The sequence below is a fragment of the Antechinus flavipes genome, chromosome 5, assembly GCF_016432865.1.
Source record: "Antechinus flavipes isolate AdamAnt ecotype Samford, QLD, Australia chromosome 5, AdamAnt_v2, whole genome shotgun sequence".
Classification (NCBI taxonomy): domain Eukaryota; kingdom Metazoa; phylum Chordata; class Mammalia; order Dasyuromorphia; family Dasyuridae; genus Antechinus; species Antechinus flavipes.
Genome location: NC_067402.1, coordinates 278,677,967 through 278,693,715, shown reverse-complemented (window position 1 = coordinate 278,693,715; position 15,749 = coordinate 278,677,967). Strand labels below are relative to the sequence as shown.

The window sequence follows — 15,749 nt, the reverse complement described above, 5'->3', positions numbered from 1 at the left end:
TGATGGTGTCTGCCAGAGGGAGAGATTTATGCGTCCCCAAAAGGCATTGCGGGCTTATAGACAGTTTGAAGTTTCTAATAGGGATGAGGGAGGGAGATAAGGGAAAGGTGTTCCAGGAGAAGGAGGCTCCTCGGATCATGTTTGCTGACATGTCTGAAGAAGTGTCTAGCAGAGGAAAACATCTGTTAATCAAAAGGGTGACATATCTAAGAGCATTTAAGCCACAGTCACAAAGCCAACGTGACTTTGAATAGACAAATGTTTTTCCCCTTACAGATTCACTGTTGCAGCAGATGTTTATAGTTCGGTTTTTAGGATCCATGGCCGTCAAAACCGACAGCACCAGTGAGGTGATTTACGAAGCTATGAGACAAGTGTTGGCTGCCCGTGCCATCCACAACATCTTCCGCATGACCGAATCCCATCTCATGGTCACCAGCAAAACTCTGAGGTACGCTTGGGCCCTTATTCTGGTTCCAGATCTCAGGGACAGAACCACTTCTCTTCTAGCTATGGGTTTTATGGGTAGCATGACATGGACACACGCAGAAAGTCAGTTTTCTGTATAGTCTATTCATGTTATTTCATTCTTTTAAGCACGATGTGATTCTGAGAATGGTTCCATAGGTTTCACCAAATCCATCAAAAAAAGTTGAATCCCAGTCCCAGAGCAGTCAGCTTTTCGGAGAACATAATTTTCTCATTGCCATTTCTATCTTTTCACATCTCAGGCTGATCGACCCTCAAACCCAAGTAACAAGGGCCAGTGTAAGTATTCTGTGTCCATTCTTATGTCCATTGTTTCTTGTCTTAATAAAGAATAGCTTCATTTTTCTTCCTTTAACTCATTAAGTTTCATGAAATCCAATCTCTCATATGTGTTTTCAGTTTGAACTCACCAGTGTCACCCAGTTTGCGGCCCATCAAGAAAATAAGAGATTAGTTGGCTTTGTCGTGCGTGTTCCTGAGTCTGCGGGAGAAGAATCTCTAAGTGCATATGTGTTTGAGAGCAACACAGAGGGAGAAAAGGTTGTGATAGCTTTCTATTTTGATTCTATCCTAACTCTTTCCTCCCCCACGAAAAGATATATATATTTTTTAATTTTGCGGTTTTTTCCACGTAAAACAATTTTTTTACACGTAAAAATACGTAAAATACATGTAAAAACAAATTTTGTAAATGGTGAGTTCCAAATTCCTTCCTTCGTGCCTCCTTGAGAAGACAAGCAATTTGATATAAATTATACATGATAATGCCTCCCTGATTTTATCCTTCAAGCATCTCCCCAACTCCTCCTGGATTCCTTCAAAACATCCATAATCTCCCCAACTTTTTCCTGATTTCTTCCCTCCCTCCCTTCTAGCTATAAAAATCATCCCTTCCCAAAGTATGGCACAAAATCGTGTTTGGATTTTGTCTGCAATCTTTACTAGTCAATAAAGATACCTTTCGGCGGGGAGACTACTTCATTGTGATTTGTCACAACCTTTGTACCTCATCTTGTCAAATAATTGCTCTCCCGAACCTCATCATTTTGCCTCAGTTTCCTCATCTGTAAATAGAGTTGGAGTGGGAAATGGCAAACCATTCCAGTATCTCTCTGCCAAGAAAACCTCAAATGGAGTCATAAAGAATTGGACACAACTGAAAAAATAGCATTGCACATTTAGAATTAGGGTTAAACACTTTAAAAGGCTTAAAGGAATGGGTGAGGCAAAGAAAGCTGCAGTCAACTTGTGGGGGAAATGAATAAGGAGGAAGTCAGCTTATCATAGGGATATTTTTGAAATCTTCATTCATCAATAGTGTAGAGTCAGGGGTGTCTTTATTTATAGAAACAAAATAATTTTATCTACAATCTCCAGCCTCTACTGTGCACAAAGGCAAAAATCTGTTTAGGTCAGATGAGAAAAAAGGACATCAGATAGGAAATCATATGATCTTGGGTCCTGAGCTGGCTATCTAGTCCATCCCCCTTCACTTTACAGATAAGGAAATGGAGACCCAGGGCAATTAAGTGACTGATGATCCAAGGATTCTAGAGCTAGAAAGAGGCCTCAGAGGCCATGTAGGAGGGATTTTACATTTAGGGAAATTGAGGTCCAAAGGGTTAAAAGAGATTTGCCAAAAGCATAGAGAAAACAATTTGTAAGGCTGCAGTTCAAATGGAGAACCACTGATTCCGAGCTCATTGTTCTTTACACCATTTAAACCAGAGAAAAATGAGCCATTAGAGAGGAGTATGAATTAAAATGTTCTAAATTCTCTCTGTCTTCTTGCCTCCTTGAGAAAGCAAGCAATTTGATATAGATTATACATGATAATTCCTCCCTGATTTTATCCTTCAAGCATTCTCTGAAAATCTGCAGGATTTTACAAAATCTATCAGTTCTTCCTTTATCTAAGAGGCAGGGTTGCCTCCAGACACAAAGCTGTGATCAACCAATTCCTATTGCTCCTATTTATGTGTGTGGTGGTGGGGGAAGGAGGGGGTTTCCAATCCTGGCCAACTCTTGTTGACCCCATTTGGGATTTCTTGGCAAAGATTGCCATTTCCTTTTCCAGATCATTTTATAAATGAGGAAACTGAGGCAAACAGAATGAAGTAAGTTGCCCACAGTCACACAGGGATTGTGGGAGGCAGGTTTTCCTGACTCCGGTTCAGGCATTTTATCCATTACACGACCTAGTTCCCATTACCACAATCCTAATTTTCTACACCCCAAGCTTCCATTTTCATGGCCCTCCAATCACATAGCATACCTATCCTGAAAATCAAGGGAAATGATATGCTTTTCCAAAATTCAATGTGCTTTCCATTTGACTTTCTCAAACCTTTAATTTTCTTTTTTCCTACAGATCTGTTATGCGATTAGTTTGGGGAAAGAAATTATTGAGGCTCAGAAGGTAAGAGGCCTTTGAGTTGTAATTTATCATTATCCAAACCAGCATTCTTCTCAAATAGGCTTGCAACCTAATCCAAATTAGCTCCAGTGGAAAAAATGAAAATAGCATGGTTGATTTTGGTAGGGGTGCAGTTAAGAGAGGAGAAGACTTTTTCTCATATTGCCCAGTCCATCAACATTAAGGAATATACATACAAATCCTATAACATTGATATAGGCTGTACATCACTTAATGAGATGTCACCTCCACACTTGGTTAGGGCTACGATGAATTACCAGCCCGAGCTCATAAGCCCTCTCGGATCATTCATTCATTTTATTCATTGCTCCACAAAACATTTACCAAGTATCTGCTGTTTCCTACGGCACTGTGTGAGATGCTGTGGATACAAAGATGGACAATTTTTTCAGAGATCATCCATATAATGGAAGGAAGGACATATAGGCCGGAGGAAGAGATAACATATATCCAAATAAGGCCTATAAGAAATATGAAGACAGCGAAAAATTATTCATTATGTGTTAATTAAAAGGATTCATAGAAGACAAAAAATTAAGAACTTAGAAGAGTCCAAGAAAACTTCGTGGTCCATAATAGAATCACCCAACCAATAAGCATTTACTTGGAGTTTGCCGTGTGCTAGGTTTAGACACATAAAAACAAAAATTAAACAACTTCTGCCTTCACAGAGCTTAGAGTCCATCAGTGCATACAATAAGAGCATAAAATAAATAAAAAAGAGTCATTGGGAGAAGGCAATAGCAACTGGAGAGATGAGAAAGGGTCTCATATAGGGGAATCTGAGCTAAGCTTTCAAAAACATTAAGGATTCTGAGATGGAGAAATAAGGACTATCCCTCTTGTCATTATGTAGGGGATAGATTGGCAAGGGAGAAAGTGAGGCAAAACTAAAATGGGTAATAAGGGGTACCAGAGTGCTAATATAAAATAGATTTGGAAGAGCAATAGATTTAGTATAAAAGGTACCAGAAGTGGTAATAGGAAAGACTTGGGAGAGCATAATTGTGGAAGAATGTTATATAAAAATATATGTAATAGAGATTTGGTTACAGTTCACTTGACCTGGAGAAATCAAGTCAGACATCAGTCACAGGTTTTTACAAAGGTTTGCTGTTTTATTTAGGTGAAAATAACTTCATGGGTTCAAGCAAATGCAACTAGGCAAAGCAGTCGTACTGAATGAGCGATTTTGTTTTTCGGGATACCCAACTTCTGAGATCTCAGGGGAGAAAGGGGAAATAAAGGATGTATATTGAGATGTTGAGACCATCTTAAAGATAGTCTGGGAGCCCTGAGTGTTCCCTCAATGCTGGAGTACTAACAATAAAAAGCTTGATGAGCTCTAGCTTCTATCATCTTATGCTTAACAAAACAGTCTGGAAATTGTAATTGATAAAGGAGCAGGATGGGACCGCTCCAGCAATTCTTGACAATAGAGTAGTGGAGAGTTCATCATCTATGGTCCAGGTGAGAGAGGACGCAGATCCAAGGGCTATGTGAGGGGAGAGATGCTTTGGAGGTTGCAATGTTCGGATGTGGGGCGAGTTAAGTCTGGTCATTGGGAAACTAAAGGGCATAAATCAGGAAGGCAAGAAGAGAGGTGGGTTTAGAGGGAGCTCAATGTGCCTGGGGGGACATACAACAGGACCAGTTGATGCTGTAGGAAAGAGGCTGGGGACAGATACGGGCCTAGAAACTATCTACATAGATAACTGGATTTATGGGACCTAATGAAATCACTGAGGGTGTAGAGAAGTAGATCCAGGACAGAGCTCTGGGGTACACCCACAGTTGGGGAGAAATTCCCGAATGATGGCAGAGGCCGCCATCTGGTCCCGTTTCCTCATTTTGCTGAGATCTGGAGAAGAGATAAATACCCTTCCTCTTTTCCTGTGTACCCTACATTTTCTAAACTCTCATTGCAGGATCCAGAAGCTCTGGCTCAACTGATGCTCTCCATGCCATTGACCAATGATGGAAAATTTGTATTACTGAATGACCAACCAGATAATGAAGATGGAAACCCAAATGAAAATAAAGCGGCCGAGTCCGAAGCATGAGCCCGTTTTTGCTGGAGATCCTGGGGAGCCCTCTCTCCATGGCTTTGCAGCATTTCTCACTACCGGGCAGTTTCCGAATTCTGACAATCATTTGCAGAGTGTTTCATCTAGGCCTTGGTGTTGTGAGACCGAGAAGGGACAACAGTAAGAAACGGTTGACGGTGTCTCATTTCTGCCGAGTTTAAGATATTTTAGGTACTTTATAGCAAAGTTCTTTTCTTTGTTTGCATCATATAGTTCTGAAAGAAGGTAGAGGGGAAAAAAAACTGCACTGTTTGCTTTATTTTTAAATGAAGTCAACCCTCTCTCCTCAGTTCCTAGCATCCTTTCTAAGTGTGGCAGTAGCCTAGATTTACAATTTGATAAACACTAAATGTTTCCTATTAATATAATCTATTTTTGTACTTCACCTAATGAGCTTCAAGTGCCTCTCATTCTTACATGACCATGCTGTAAAGAAACACATTTACAGGACTGCCGTCCTTGGACTTTTGGACTCCAGAGCTCCCTCCTGCAGGTGGGCAGAGTTTAGCTGCCTGAGATGATAGGTCAAGTCTGGCTTTGGACAGCCGCCTCATACATCGATCCCATCGATCACGCAATAAAAATTTCAGCACAATAAAATGTTCGATTTTGTAACAAAACTAAATGCAACCAGCAACCAGCAGCCCTGGAACAAGTGGCAGATCCTTTTCCGTGGTAGAGCCCCATACGGAATTTACGTGCTGCTCTATAGATCCCTGTTTCTGCTGAGCCAGAACTGTCCCAGGGAAGGGACCAATTGTTTCTAAAATGGATTGAGCCACAACCAGGAAAGGCTGGAATTCAAAGTCCAGTAATCTGCCCTCCCACACACACACACAAACTTAATATTCTTCCTACTGATACTCTAACCAGATTTGATGGAGTCAAGTGTCTTCCCCGGCTGGATTTCTAGTCTGCCTCTGGGCCCTGTAATCCTCCTCCTTCCATGAAATAAGCAGACAGGAATGATGATCTTGAATTGGAATGGTTTACAGTGACAGAGTCTGTCTTTGTTATTAGTCTAGCAATAAACGCTAGAAAATAAAAGTCTGTATCATTGTCCTGCCTCTCTCTTCATTTTCTACCTGATCGTGTTAGGCAACAAATCAGTGCGATGGATTTCATTTCCTAAAATAAGAAAACTTGAGTCTTGTGTTCCTGTTAGACTTTTGTTTTATCTTAGACTATCAAGGGAAAGGTACTTTGTTAACAGTAAAACTACTATTTGACTGAAATATAGTATTTTTTTTTAAAGTCTCAGTTTTAGATTGCTGTCGACTCAACCACCTATAACCCAGAGGAAAGGGATGTCTATAAATGGGCAACTTCTTCCATCTCACAATACAGTTCATTCCCTAGGGTCTGTCATCATAAATCAGTCAACTAGCATTAATTCAGCTCCATCTCAAGAATGGAGATACGAAGACAGAACTCAAATCCTATTCTCTCTAAGGTCTAATAGTGGAAAACACATGTAAACAAATATATACCAGATAGCACAGTGGTTAAAATGCTGAGTCTGGAATTGGGAAGACTTTTAGTGAGGAATGAGCTATGTAAGCCTTAAAGTGGAGTTGAAAAGTAAGTTTTTCTCTTAAAACACTGAAAATTTCCCTTAATATGACCCAAATTAAGCTTAGAAGTGTTCTTCTCACCACTAATATATGGCTGAGCCAATTTCAAACCAATCCTAAATCAGGACACTGTCCTGTCTGTTTCTTGTGTATTCAATGATTTCCTTCTGTTTGGGTAAACCATAGCAGAATTAACTCTCAAGGAATAAAATGACTATTTCTTCCCAAGATATTAGAGTTGGCAGAGATTATTCTGTTGTATCTTGATTTAATCAATATTTTACTTTATAAAATTAATTTGGCAACATTTTTGTAGCTATGTCTAAATGGATTCAATTCTGTACCTTAGGGTTTTTTCTGAGGCAACACTTGCCCAATTAGTATCTTCAGACAGCTGGCCTAAATGAAAGAAGTATCAGCAAAAAACAGCCCTAAATAGTATATAATCCCAAAGCATTTTTCTTTTTTTTCTTTCCTAAGGCAACTGGGGTTAAGTGACTTGTGTCTGAGACCAGATTTGAACTCAGGCTCTTTTAACTTCAGGGCTGGTGCTCTATCCACTGTACCACCTAGCTGTCCCTCCCAAAACGTTTTTTAAAAGTAAATCTGCTCTCCCAGTCAATGATTCCCTCATCTTGAGCATTAATTTCCATTTACTGGATACATACCAAAAGTCTACTAAGAAAGTCTGAGCAAAACTGTACGATCAGATGCTGAACGTATAAAAACAAAACCCAAAATCACCCCTTGTTGATTCAACATGACTTTATTTGTGTAATCTATAAAACAAGCACTTGTTTTCTATAAACTAAATCCTAATCGGACATAGTTGTTGTCATCAAGTTCATACATGTGCCCAACAGGCCCCTCAACCTCTGCTGACCTTTCCATTTGTCTTTCTGGGCTCTATATTCTTCATCTGAAGCCTCTGGAGACCTCTAGAAATCTAATGGAACATTCCCCTTATTTGTAATTTCTTTGAATAAAACTATAGAATTGAATCTGCTCCATGACAAGGAAGATCATCTTGTCTTGAAATTATCTATGTAACTACAGCGTTAATTCCACTGGAAGAAAATGTGGGAGGATGGAGGGATAGAGGAAGATGGGGAGCAGTATGTAATAGGCAGAATCATGTACATCAGACTTTCCACCATTTGCAAATGCAGCCATAGCTATCCCAGGAAAAGAAATTGTAATGGCTCACTAACATAAACACGTGCACACAGGTTTTGTCACATGGCTTTTGTCTACTTTGCTCTTCTCCATCCTGACCTCTCGAGATGTGACACTTTCTGCAGTGTGCTGAACAGTCTCTGGGCTGGGCCACTGAGTCGGCTCCCGATTTGGGGGAGCACCACGATCCCCGCCAACATCTCCAACAATGCCAACCGGGTCATTATCACCTCCCACGGCTAAAGCAATCCAAAAACCCTAATGATTCTTTTTCACTTGACAATACCAAGCAGTGGAAAAAATAAATTTAAAAGTGGTAACAAGAAAGTTATGAGATGTTCATTAAAAATAAATCAGAAACTTTTTTACAGGACATTTAATTCTGAACATAAATTTACTGACATGGTTTTAATGTACAGAACAGAGTATATTCTGCTCCACAAATGGGAGGGTGAGGAGAAGGGAGGCTGACAACAGAAATAAGGTTAACAAAATCTTTTTTTTTTTTTTTTAACAAATAGAAGAGACAATGTTATACTTGGTCCTTAATTCCTGAGAATTTGATTATCTTTGTTATTAAAGAGCTTAGAATGAGTGCTTACATTCATCCCTAAATTATAGTATATTAGAAAAATAAGAAGCTATGGGAATCAACAAGGAAAGCTTTGTGTTAAAGTCCAATGGACTTGAATATCCATGCCTTCCTCCAGCTCTGTGACCAAAGAGCCCAGCCAAGTGCTTCAGCATCCTCTCAAGGGGCTGGTCCCACACATGGACTTGTTAGCCCTCTACAGACTGGACAAAACACTGTGAACAGTAAAACCCAACTCTTTCCAATGGTCAGGTAAGAAGAGAGGTCAAAGTGTGAGTTTGATCTAGTGACAGGGAAACCTTCCACTGTGACAGTGTTTTGTGGTCTCCATTGAAAGGCAAGAGTCAATTCTCTCTCCAATTACAATTTGTTGATATTGGATGTCACACAAGGAGTTTAAAGTTAGAATAGTAATACTGTGGGGATTATTGCAAGGCAGTGGCTAATTTGGTACAATTAATTACGAGATCATTTAAGAACATTCAAAAATAAAAAGACTGAATTATGCAGCATGCTTTAGGGCCATTTCTGCAGTTAGGATGAAGCACAAATCAAGGCCTGAATTCTTTTAGGATATTACCAAATCCATGATGCTATAAGGTCATGTTTACAGAAGAAGCAAAAACAATCCCACAATATTATGCTTCCTTTGACTTTCAAAAGAAACATGTTTATTCTGGAAGAGGTAACATTGACTATCATCAATGAGTCCCACGGAGGACGGAAAGACACCATGCATGGTTCCCAAGGGGTGGAAGTCAAAAGACCAACCTTGGAATAAATTAAAGTATTTCTCAAAAGAAATGCGAGGATAGGCAAATACGACAGAAAAACAAGTCTTTCCTGGATTTAAATTTGAGTTACATTAAGAAAGTAAAATCCCTTTCTACTCTAACTTTTTAAATGCATTCTAATGTGCTAAGATTGACTTTTTAGTTGTTAATTGGTACAACTTGATAAAAATAAATCTAGCAGCCAGCCAACAGCCAATGATACTCAAGCCTTCTGGAAGCTGTAAAAGCTGTAAGGGATTTCAGTTATTACATTATATCTTATTCTCACAGTGTTTTTTTTTTTTTAAATGCCTGCACAGTGCAAATATTATTTCATGAGATCCACTTGGATTATAATTAAAAGAAAAAGTATGTTTCAAATTTCTTGAATTCAGGCTTGATGTAAAAAGAAACCTGAGTGTGAATGTGGGAAAAGCTTTCATTTCATGAGAGCCAGCCCACGGTGTCTTCTGAAACCTCTGAAGAAATTGGGTCCTCTTAACTATGAGTACCAAGAAACATACTTTCAACGTTATCATTTAATGCAATTGCCATTTAAGTACTTTCAGAGCATGTAAACTGAGTGTAAAATCACTCACAGCAGGCTTCCAGAGCTCTGGTAGCTCCATGCAATGTGTTACTTTACTAATAGATGATTCCAAAGTGCCTCAAATGGGTATCCAATGCCTGAAACTTACTGAACAATCCAGGCCATGATAACAGTTTTATTTTATAGTCATATATGCTTTTAGAATTTGACCATTAATCTTTATATTTAAATACTATTTGCTAGATATGCACAGTATTGATTTTAAATTTGTTGCCATAATAGCTGAAAATCTTTAACTGATGTAACGCAAATCATGAATCAACAGCCTATAAAGACAAACTCCCAGCATACATGTGGGGAGATCTGCCGACAACAGAGCAGGAATTCAGATTTGCATTTCTATAACTTTACTTTGAACCGTAACTACTGAAAAATAAGCATGTTATTTTGTAGGCTATTTATAGGCCAGAACCAATTTTTGAAAATTCTTTCAGCACCTTCTAAAATGAGTCTTTAAAATGGACATAGCGTTAAAGCCTGGCCCCCAGAGAAGGCCTGTGACAATACACATCTATCTGGAGATAGGCCGGTCCAGTCACAATCCATGTATCTCAAGGTTTCTAAGGTCCAAGCTACAGTCGCCGACGTAAACAATGCTGGTTATCTGATGCTCCCCAAGCCCAGCCTCAAAATCACTTCACCACAGGATCGGTGAGGGCAGAACTGCCACTGCTGGGTGCGGGATCTTCACTGCTTGCTTTATTTTCTTCTAGAAGCATAAAAAGCAAATATGCATTAAATTCATTTGCAAAATTAATTTAAATTTAAGGCAAAATTTTTGGAGAAATCAGATCTTGCTAGCTTTCGGTCAACATTACAGAAATAGCAGGACTAAGTGGAGGATGCCCAAACCCCAAGGTCAAGAAAATAAGACCAAGCTCCTTTGGCTCCTCCTATAGGTACCAAAAACTTTGTGAAGAACTCGATGGTGCAAGGACTAAAACTAGAGCTCTTCCAAGCCAATATGAGCCTGGTAGAAGAGAACTGAATTTCCACTTACACCAATCTGTCAACTTACCTCTCCTCTTATTTCAATCTCTGGTTTGAAATAGGACTGTTCTAAATTATGTTGTCATACATTATCTTGGCTACTGGAAGTAGCAGAAATAAAATTTGGGTATTAAAAAAAGAAGGCATCTTGAAAACACCCTCAAAAGCAGCACACTTACTGATTACTCAGTTCTAACTGAGTACGTCTCGATGTTTTGAAATAGTAAGAACAGTAGCACTTCATTTTACTGGAAATGGTGGGGAATGAAGTATTCCATGAAAATGAATTTTCCAGGTAATTAAAGCTTCTTCATCAAATGCCAAAAACTTTTCTTAGTCACATTTAGTAAAAAAAAAAAAAAAAAAAAAAAAACCTTTCTAAAATATATTATCGTTGCACCAAGTTTCTTAGATAAAGATCTTACTTCCAAGACACACAAAAGATTCAAGTTTATAAGAATAAAAGGCCATTCCCCAGTTAATAAATGGTTGTAAGGATATGCAGTTCTCAAAAATAATCAAAATGATCTTTAATCATGTTACACTGTAAGTAAAAATTGCTCAAGCTGCTAATAATTAGACAAAAACAAATTGAAAATACCACCTCACACCTATCTGATTGGCTAACATGATAGAAAAACAAAGTGATAAATGTTGAAGGGAATGTGGGAAAATACGACCACAAAATGCACTGCTAGTGGAGTAATGAACAAATGCAATATCCTGGAAGAAAATCTGGAACTATGCCCAAAGGACTATAACATTGTGCATACTCTTTGGCCCAACAATACCACTACTAGGTCTATATCCACATGTGCAAAATAATTACAGCAACTCTTTTTGTGGGAGCAAAGAACTGGGAACTGAGGGGAGCATTCATAAATTGGGGAATGGATGAACAAAATGTAGGGATCCTATTGTGCTATAAGAGATGGCAAGGGAATGGTTTTGGAAAAACCTGAGACATTTTATATAAATAGATGCAAAGTAAAGTGAGCAGAACCAGAAAAACAAGTTATATAGTCACGATATTATAAAGGCAATGAACTTTAAAAGACTTAATAACTCTAAGAAACAAAATGAATGACCACAACTTTTAAAAGCTCATAATGAGCCATGCTCTCCACCTCCAAAGAACTGATGAATTCCAGATTGCAGAATGAAGAATATTTTCTTTTCTTTTGGACATGGCTAATGTAGGAATTTGTGACGCATGACTGTCATACATATTTGTAAATAGGTTTTATTTTTCTTGCCTTCTCAATATAGGAGGGGGGGGGGGCGGAGGAGAGATTGGTAAAGGAAAAGAAAGAGACACAATTTGGAATTAAAAATTGAAATTGAGAAAAGGGAAAAAAAGGAGCCACATGTACAAAAATATTTATAGCAATTCTTGTGCAGTAGTAAAGATCTGGAAACTAAGAGACTGCCCATTAATTTTTGTAAACATTTCCGTATTAGTCATGTTGTGGAAAAAAAAAAATCAGATCAAAAGGGGAAAATCATGAAAAAGAAAAAAAAATTTTAAAGGTGAAAATAGTGTGCTTCAATTCACGTTCAATCTCCATAGTTCTTTCTCTGGATGGCAATTTTCATCCCAAGTCTATTGAAACTGTCTTAGATCAATTTACTGCTGAAAAAAGCTAAGTCTATCATAGGTGGTCATCACATAATCTTGCTGTTACTGTGTACAATGTTGTCCTGATTCTGCTCACTTCCCTCAGCATCAGTTCATGTGAATCTTTCCAGGCTTTTCTGAAATAGAGGCTGTCTATTAATTGAAGAATCTCTTAACATGAATATAATGAAATACTACTGTGCCATAAAATGATAAAGAGGATAGTTACATAGATATTTGGTAAGATTTGCTGAAAGAAATGAGCCCATGGGGCAGCTAGGTGGCTCAGTGGATAGAGCACCAGCTCTGAAATCATTAGGACCTGAGTTCAAATCTGACCTCAGACACTTAACACTTCCTGGATGTGTGACCCTGGGCAAGTCACTTAACCCCAATTGTCTAAACCCCCCCCCCCAAAAAAAAAAAAAGAAGAAGAAGAAGAAGAAGAAGAGAGTGAGCGAGCCCAGGCAAGAGAACAACTTATACACAGTAACAAAACTGTAAAGCCAAACCCCTTTGAAAGATTTAAGAATGCCAATTGATGAACTGACCAATCAAGATTCCAGAATATTGACAATGAAGGCTGTTATTACTCATCCCCTGACAGAAAAAAATGAGGAACTCAAGGTGCAGACTGAGACATACACACTGTTTAGATATGGTCAATTAGGCCAATGTGAAAATTTACTAGACTATATATGTGATATAAAGGTTTCCTTCTCTTCTTAAAAAAATAAGTTGGAGGGGAGAAGAAATAAATGCAAGCTAATCAAAAAGAACATTTTTAAAAAATAAAAAATTAATACTTCCTTCCTTGTTTTCCTACAAAGAATATCACCATGCGTAATTTTCTTGATGATTTACTAGAGTGCATAATGCTACCTTATGACAGAACAAGGTCTTAGGATGAATAAAAAACAAGGTTTCCAAAGTATCTTCCTCATAAGTTTCACTGTGAGGCAGGTCATGCTGATATAATCTCACTTCACAGACAAGGAAACTCTAAGAAACATGGCACTACTTTGCTCCAACACTCGGTGGTCCCCAAAGGCTATGTTTTGCTAGTTCAGTGCCTGCTTTTTCGATCTTTGTCCTCCCTCAATAGCAGGTTTTCAACAGCACCTCAGCCCTTTTTAGTGTGTTCTCCCTGCCCACTTTTTATTGAGTTGCCAATCATTAGCTGTGGTTCTGGAAGCCCAAAGCATTAGCAAGTCACGAACACGATAAAAGTCAGCAAGGCTCTGAGGGAGGCCTAAAGTTCTCAAAGGAAAATACAAAGCAGCAGTCTAAGTTACAGGAAGACCCTTTTTATTCACTTCTGGAACCAAGGCTGTGTCCCTGAGGGCTGAAGCTGCCAGTCTGCCTTGTATAGAAGTGAGATATTGTACAATGATCAAGAAATTTTCATTAAACTTTCCAAAACTAAATTTACTAACCTTCTTTCTCCTTCTTTTCTTGGTTTTCTTCAGCTGCAGTCTTGTCTGCTCTAAAGAAAATTCTCGCACTACTCAGTGAGAAATAGAGTAATTCAAATTCCTAAATAAAAATAATGAAGAATGTTTAAAACAATTTCTAATGTTTTCTATCTTACTTTTAAGATCTTATTGAACAAGGAGATACAGAAACTCAATTAAGAAATACAGTCCCCCTGGTGAGATTCCAGTCTGAGGGTTCCTCAGATCCCTCAGAATCCTATCGATTCCTCCACCTGCCAGAGCGGTGTGGGGATTCTGTCCCTCGCAAAGCCCCGGATGCCAGAGTCGCATTGAGTCTTTACCTGTAAGTAGACATCGAGGCGCTTCTGGGTCAGATTCATCGTCTGCAGCAGTTTCTCATCCTGACTGGTTGACTGCACATTCTGCTGCTTGGCCACAGCCCTCATCTCCTTGAGGTACTTCTCTCTGGCTGACTGGAACCAGTGAAGTGAATCAAACTCCTGGTATTGATCCAGAAGCTTGAGAATATAAGCCACACCTGCAGTCATGAACAAAGTAAAATAATAAATTCAGGCACGGAGGTTACTCCGTCACTCTTTGTTTTCATCATGAAACTAAGACATTTAAAAATGAATCTCCTTTAAATTTCATTTTATAGCTTAGCTAAAGGACATACTACAATCCTAGCCTCATTTCTCCACAGAGAGAAAAATGCCATAAACTATATTTCATGAGCTCGAGAGAAGTCCTGCCAAAACCAAAAAATAAAGCCACTAATTTGCCAACACATCAGGCAGTAGTTGCTACTATGATGAGAAGGTGGGGAGAAAAGGAGAACTAAGGTAGAAGGAGGCTCTTCTTCCTTGGGGCAGGACAGTCATGGCAGCCAGCCACACAAGAGCTGTGCAAACTACTGTGCAAACCCAGATTAAATGGGCACAGGCAACAGAAACACCACAAGCATGTTAACAAGAGGCGTGAATGATTCCCACACAAGATGACCTAAAAAGATAACACCACTGAGAAGGAAACATACAATCGATATTGTTCACCAACAGCAATGGGGAAGAGCCAAGGGTGCCATTTTCCAGCTAACTTTTCCAAGAATCTATGACACTGTGCCCATAAAACTAATGGAAAACACAATCCAGTCAAACTTACCCATGGCAAAGCCATCATCGGTAAAAGCTGCTCCCATTTTATTCTTTTTATTCAATTTCTCCTTGCAGCTAATGGAATGTTCTACAAAATTGAGGGTCTGAAATGGAAAGAATTAATGATTGGGAAGAGCAACAGTTTTTGAATAATCTCCATGTACATTCACAGAAATTTCCTTTGCTCTGAAAGGCTTTCCTCACATAAATGCATTCAAGTGGATGCCCGTGATTGATGTGCATCTGGACCCTGGCTCTGCTTCCTCCTCTGTGTTTGAAATGCAGTCAACACTCCTTGGCCCTCTCCTCTCCACATACTCCCTTCTTCCTTCCAACACCAACCTTCTCCTCAGACCTGATCTCTCTCCTAAGCTCCAGATCCCCATTTCTAAATGCCTATCATTGTTTTCATGGGGATGACCAGCTCTTACTTCAAACTTGGCATATCAAAAACTTCACAGTTACCTCACAAAACTGCCTCTTTCTGCTCCGCCTTCCTTCCTTCAATGGAATCACTTATTCACTAATAAATGGAATCACTTATTCAAGTCATTGAGATTCAAATCTTGTCTCAATGTCCACATCTTCCCCCAAACCAATCAATCATGATATACTTTTGCCCTTCAGAAATCTCAAATCAGTCCCTTTCTCTTCCTTCCCACTATTGTCACATATCCATTCTATTAATGATCTAAAATAATGTTTCCACCATGTCACATTCTGGATTTAAAACACTCCCCAAGTGTTTTGACAAATGGATCACTGAGAAGCCTTACTCTCTAACAAGCCTAAGGTTGAACCAAACCAGTTCAT

At 38.9% G+C, this 15,749-nt stretch overlaps 2 protein-coding genes across 2 annotated transcripts in view; one reads left to right on the top strand and one right to left on the bottom strand.

The window, feature by feature from the left end:
* Positions 1–6,072, top strand: part of APPL2 (adaptor protein, phosphotyrosine interacting with PH domain and leucine zipper 2) — an 80,757-nt gene extending 74,685 nt beyond the window's left edge. Inside the window, exons 17-21 of the mRNA XM_051961340.1 lie at positions 277–451; positions 732–768; positions 889–1,029; positions 2,861–2,908; positions 4,855–6,072. Coding sequence (XP_051817300.1) covers positions 277–451; positions 732–768; positions 889–1,029; positions 2,861–2,908; positions 4,855–4,989 — 536 coding nt within the window. The 3' untranslated portion in view covers positions 4,990–6,072. The remainder of the gene's footprint in view (positions 1–276; positions 452–731; positions 769–888; positions 1,030–2,860; positions 2,909–4,854) is intronic.
* Positions 6,073–7,334: 1,262 nt separating this feature from the next.
* Positions 7,335–15,749, bottom strand: part of WASHC4 (WASH complex subunit 4) — a 51,262-nt gene continuing 42,847 nt past the window's right edge. The window contains exons 30-33 of the mRNA XM_051961339.1: positions 14,944–15,040; positions 14,124–14,320; positions 13,783–13,882; positions 7,335–10,447 (exon numbers count right to left, since the gene is read on the bottom strand). Of these exons, the coding sequence (XP_051817299.1) occupies positions 10,371–10,447; positions 13,783–13,882; positions 14,124–14,320; positions 14,944–15,040 (471 nt within the window). The 3' untranslated portion in view covers positions 7,335–10,370. The remainder of the gene's footprint in view (positions 10,448–13,782; positions 13,883–14,123; positions 14,321–14,943; positions 15,041–15,749) is intronic.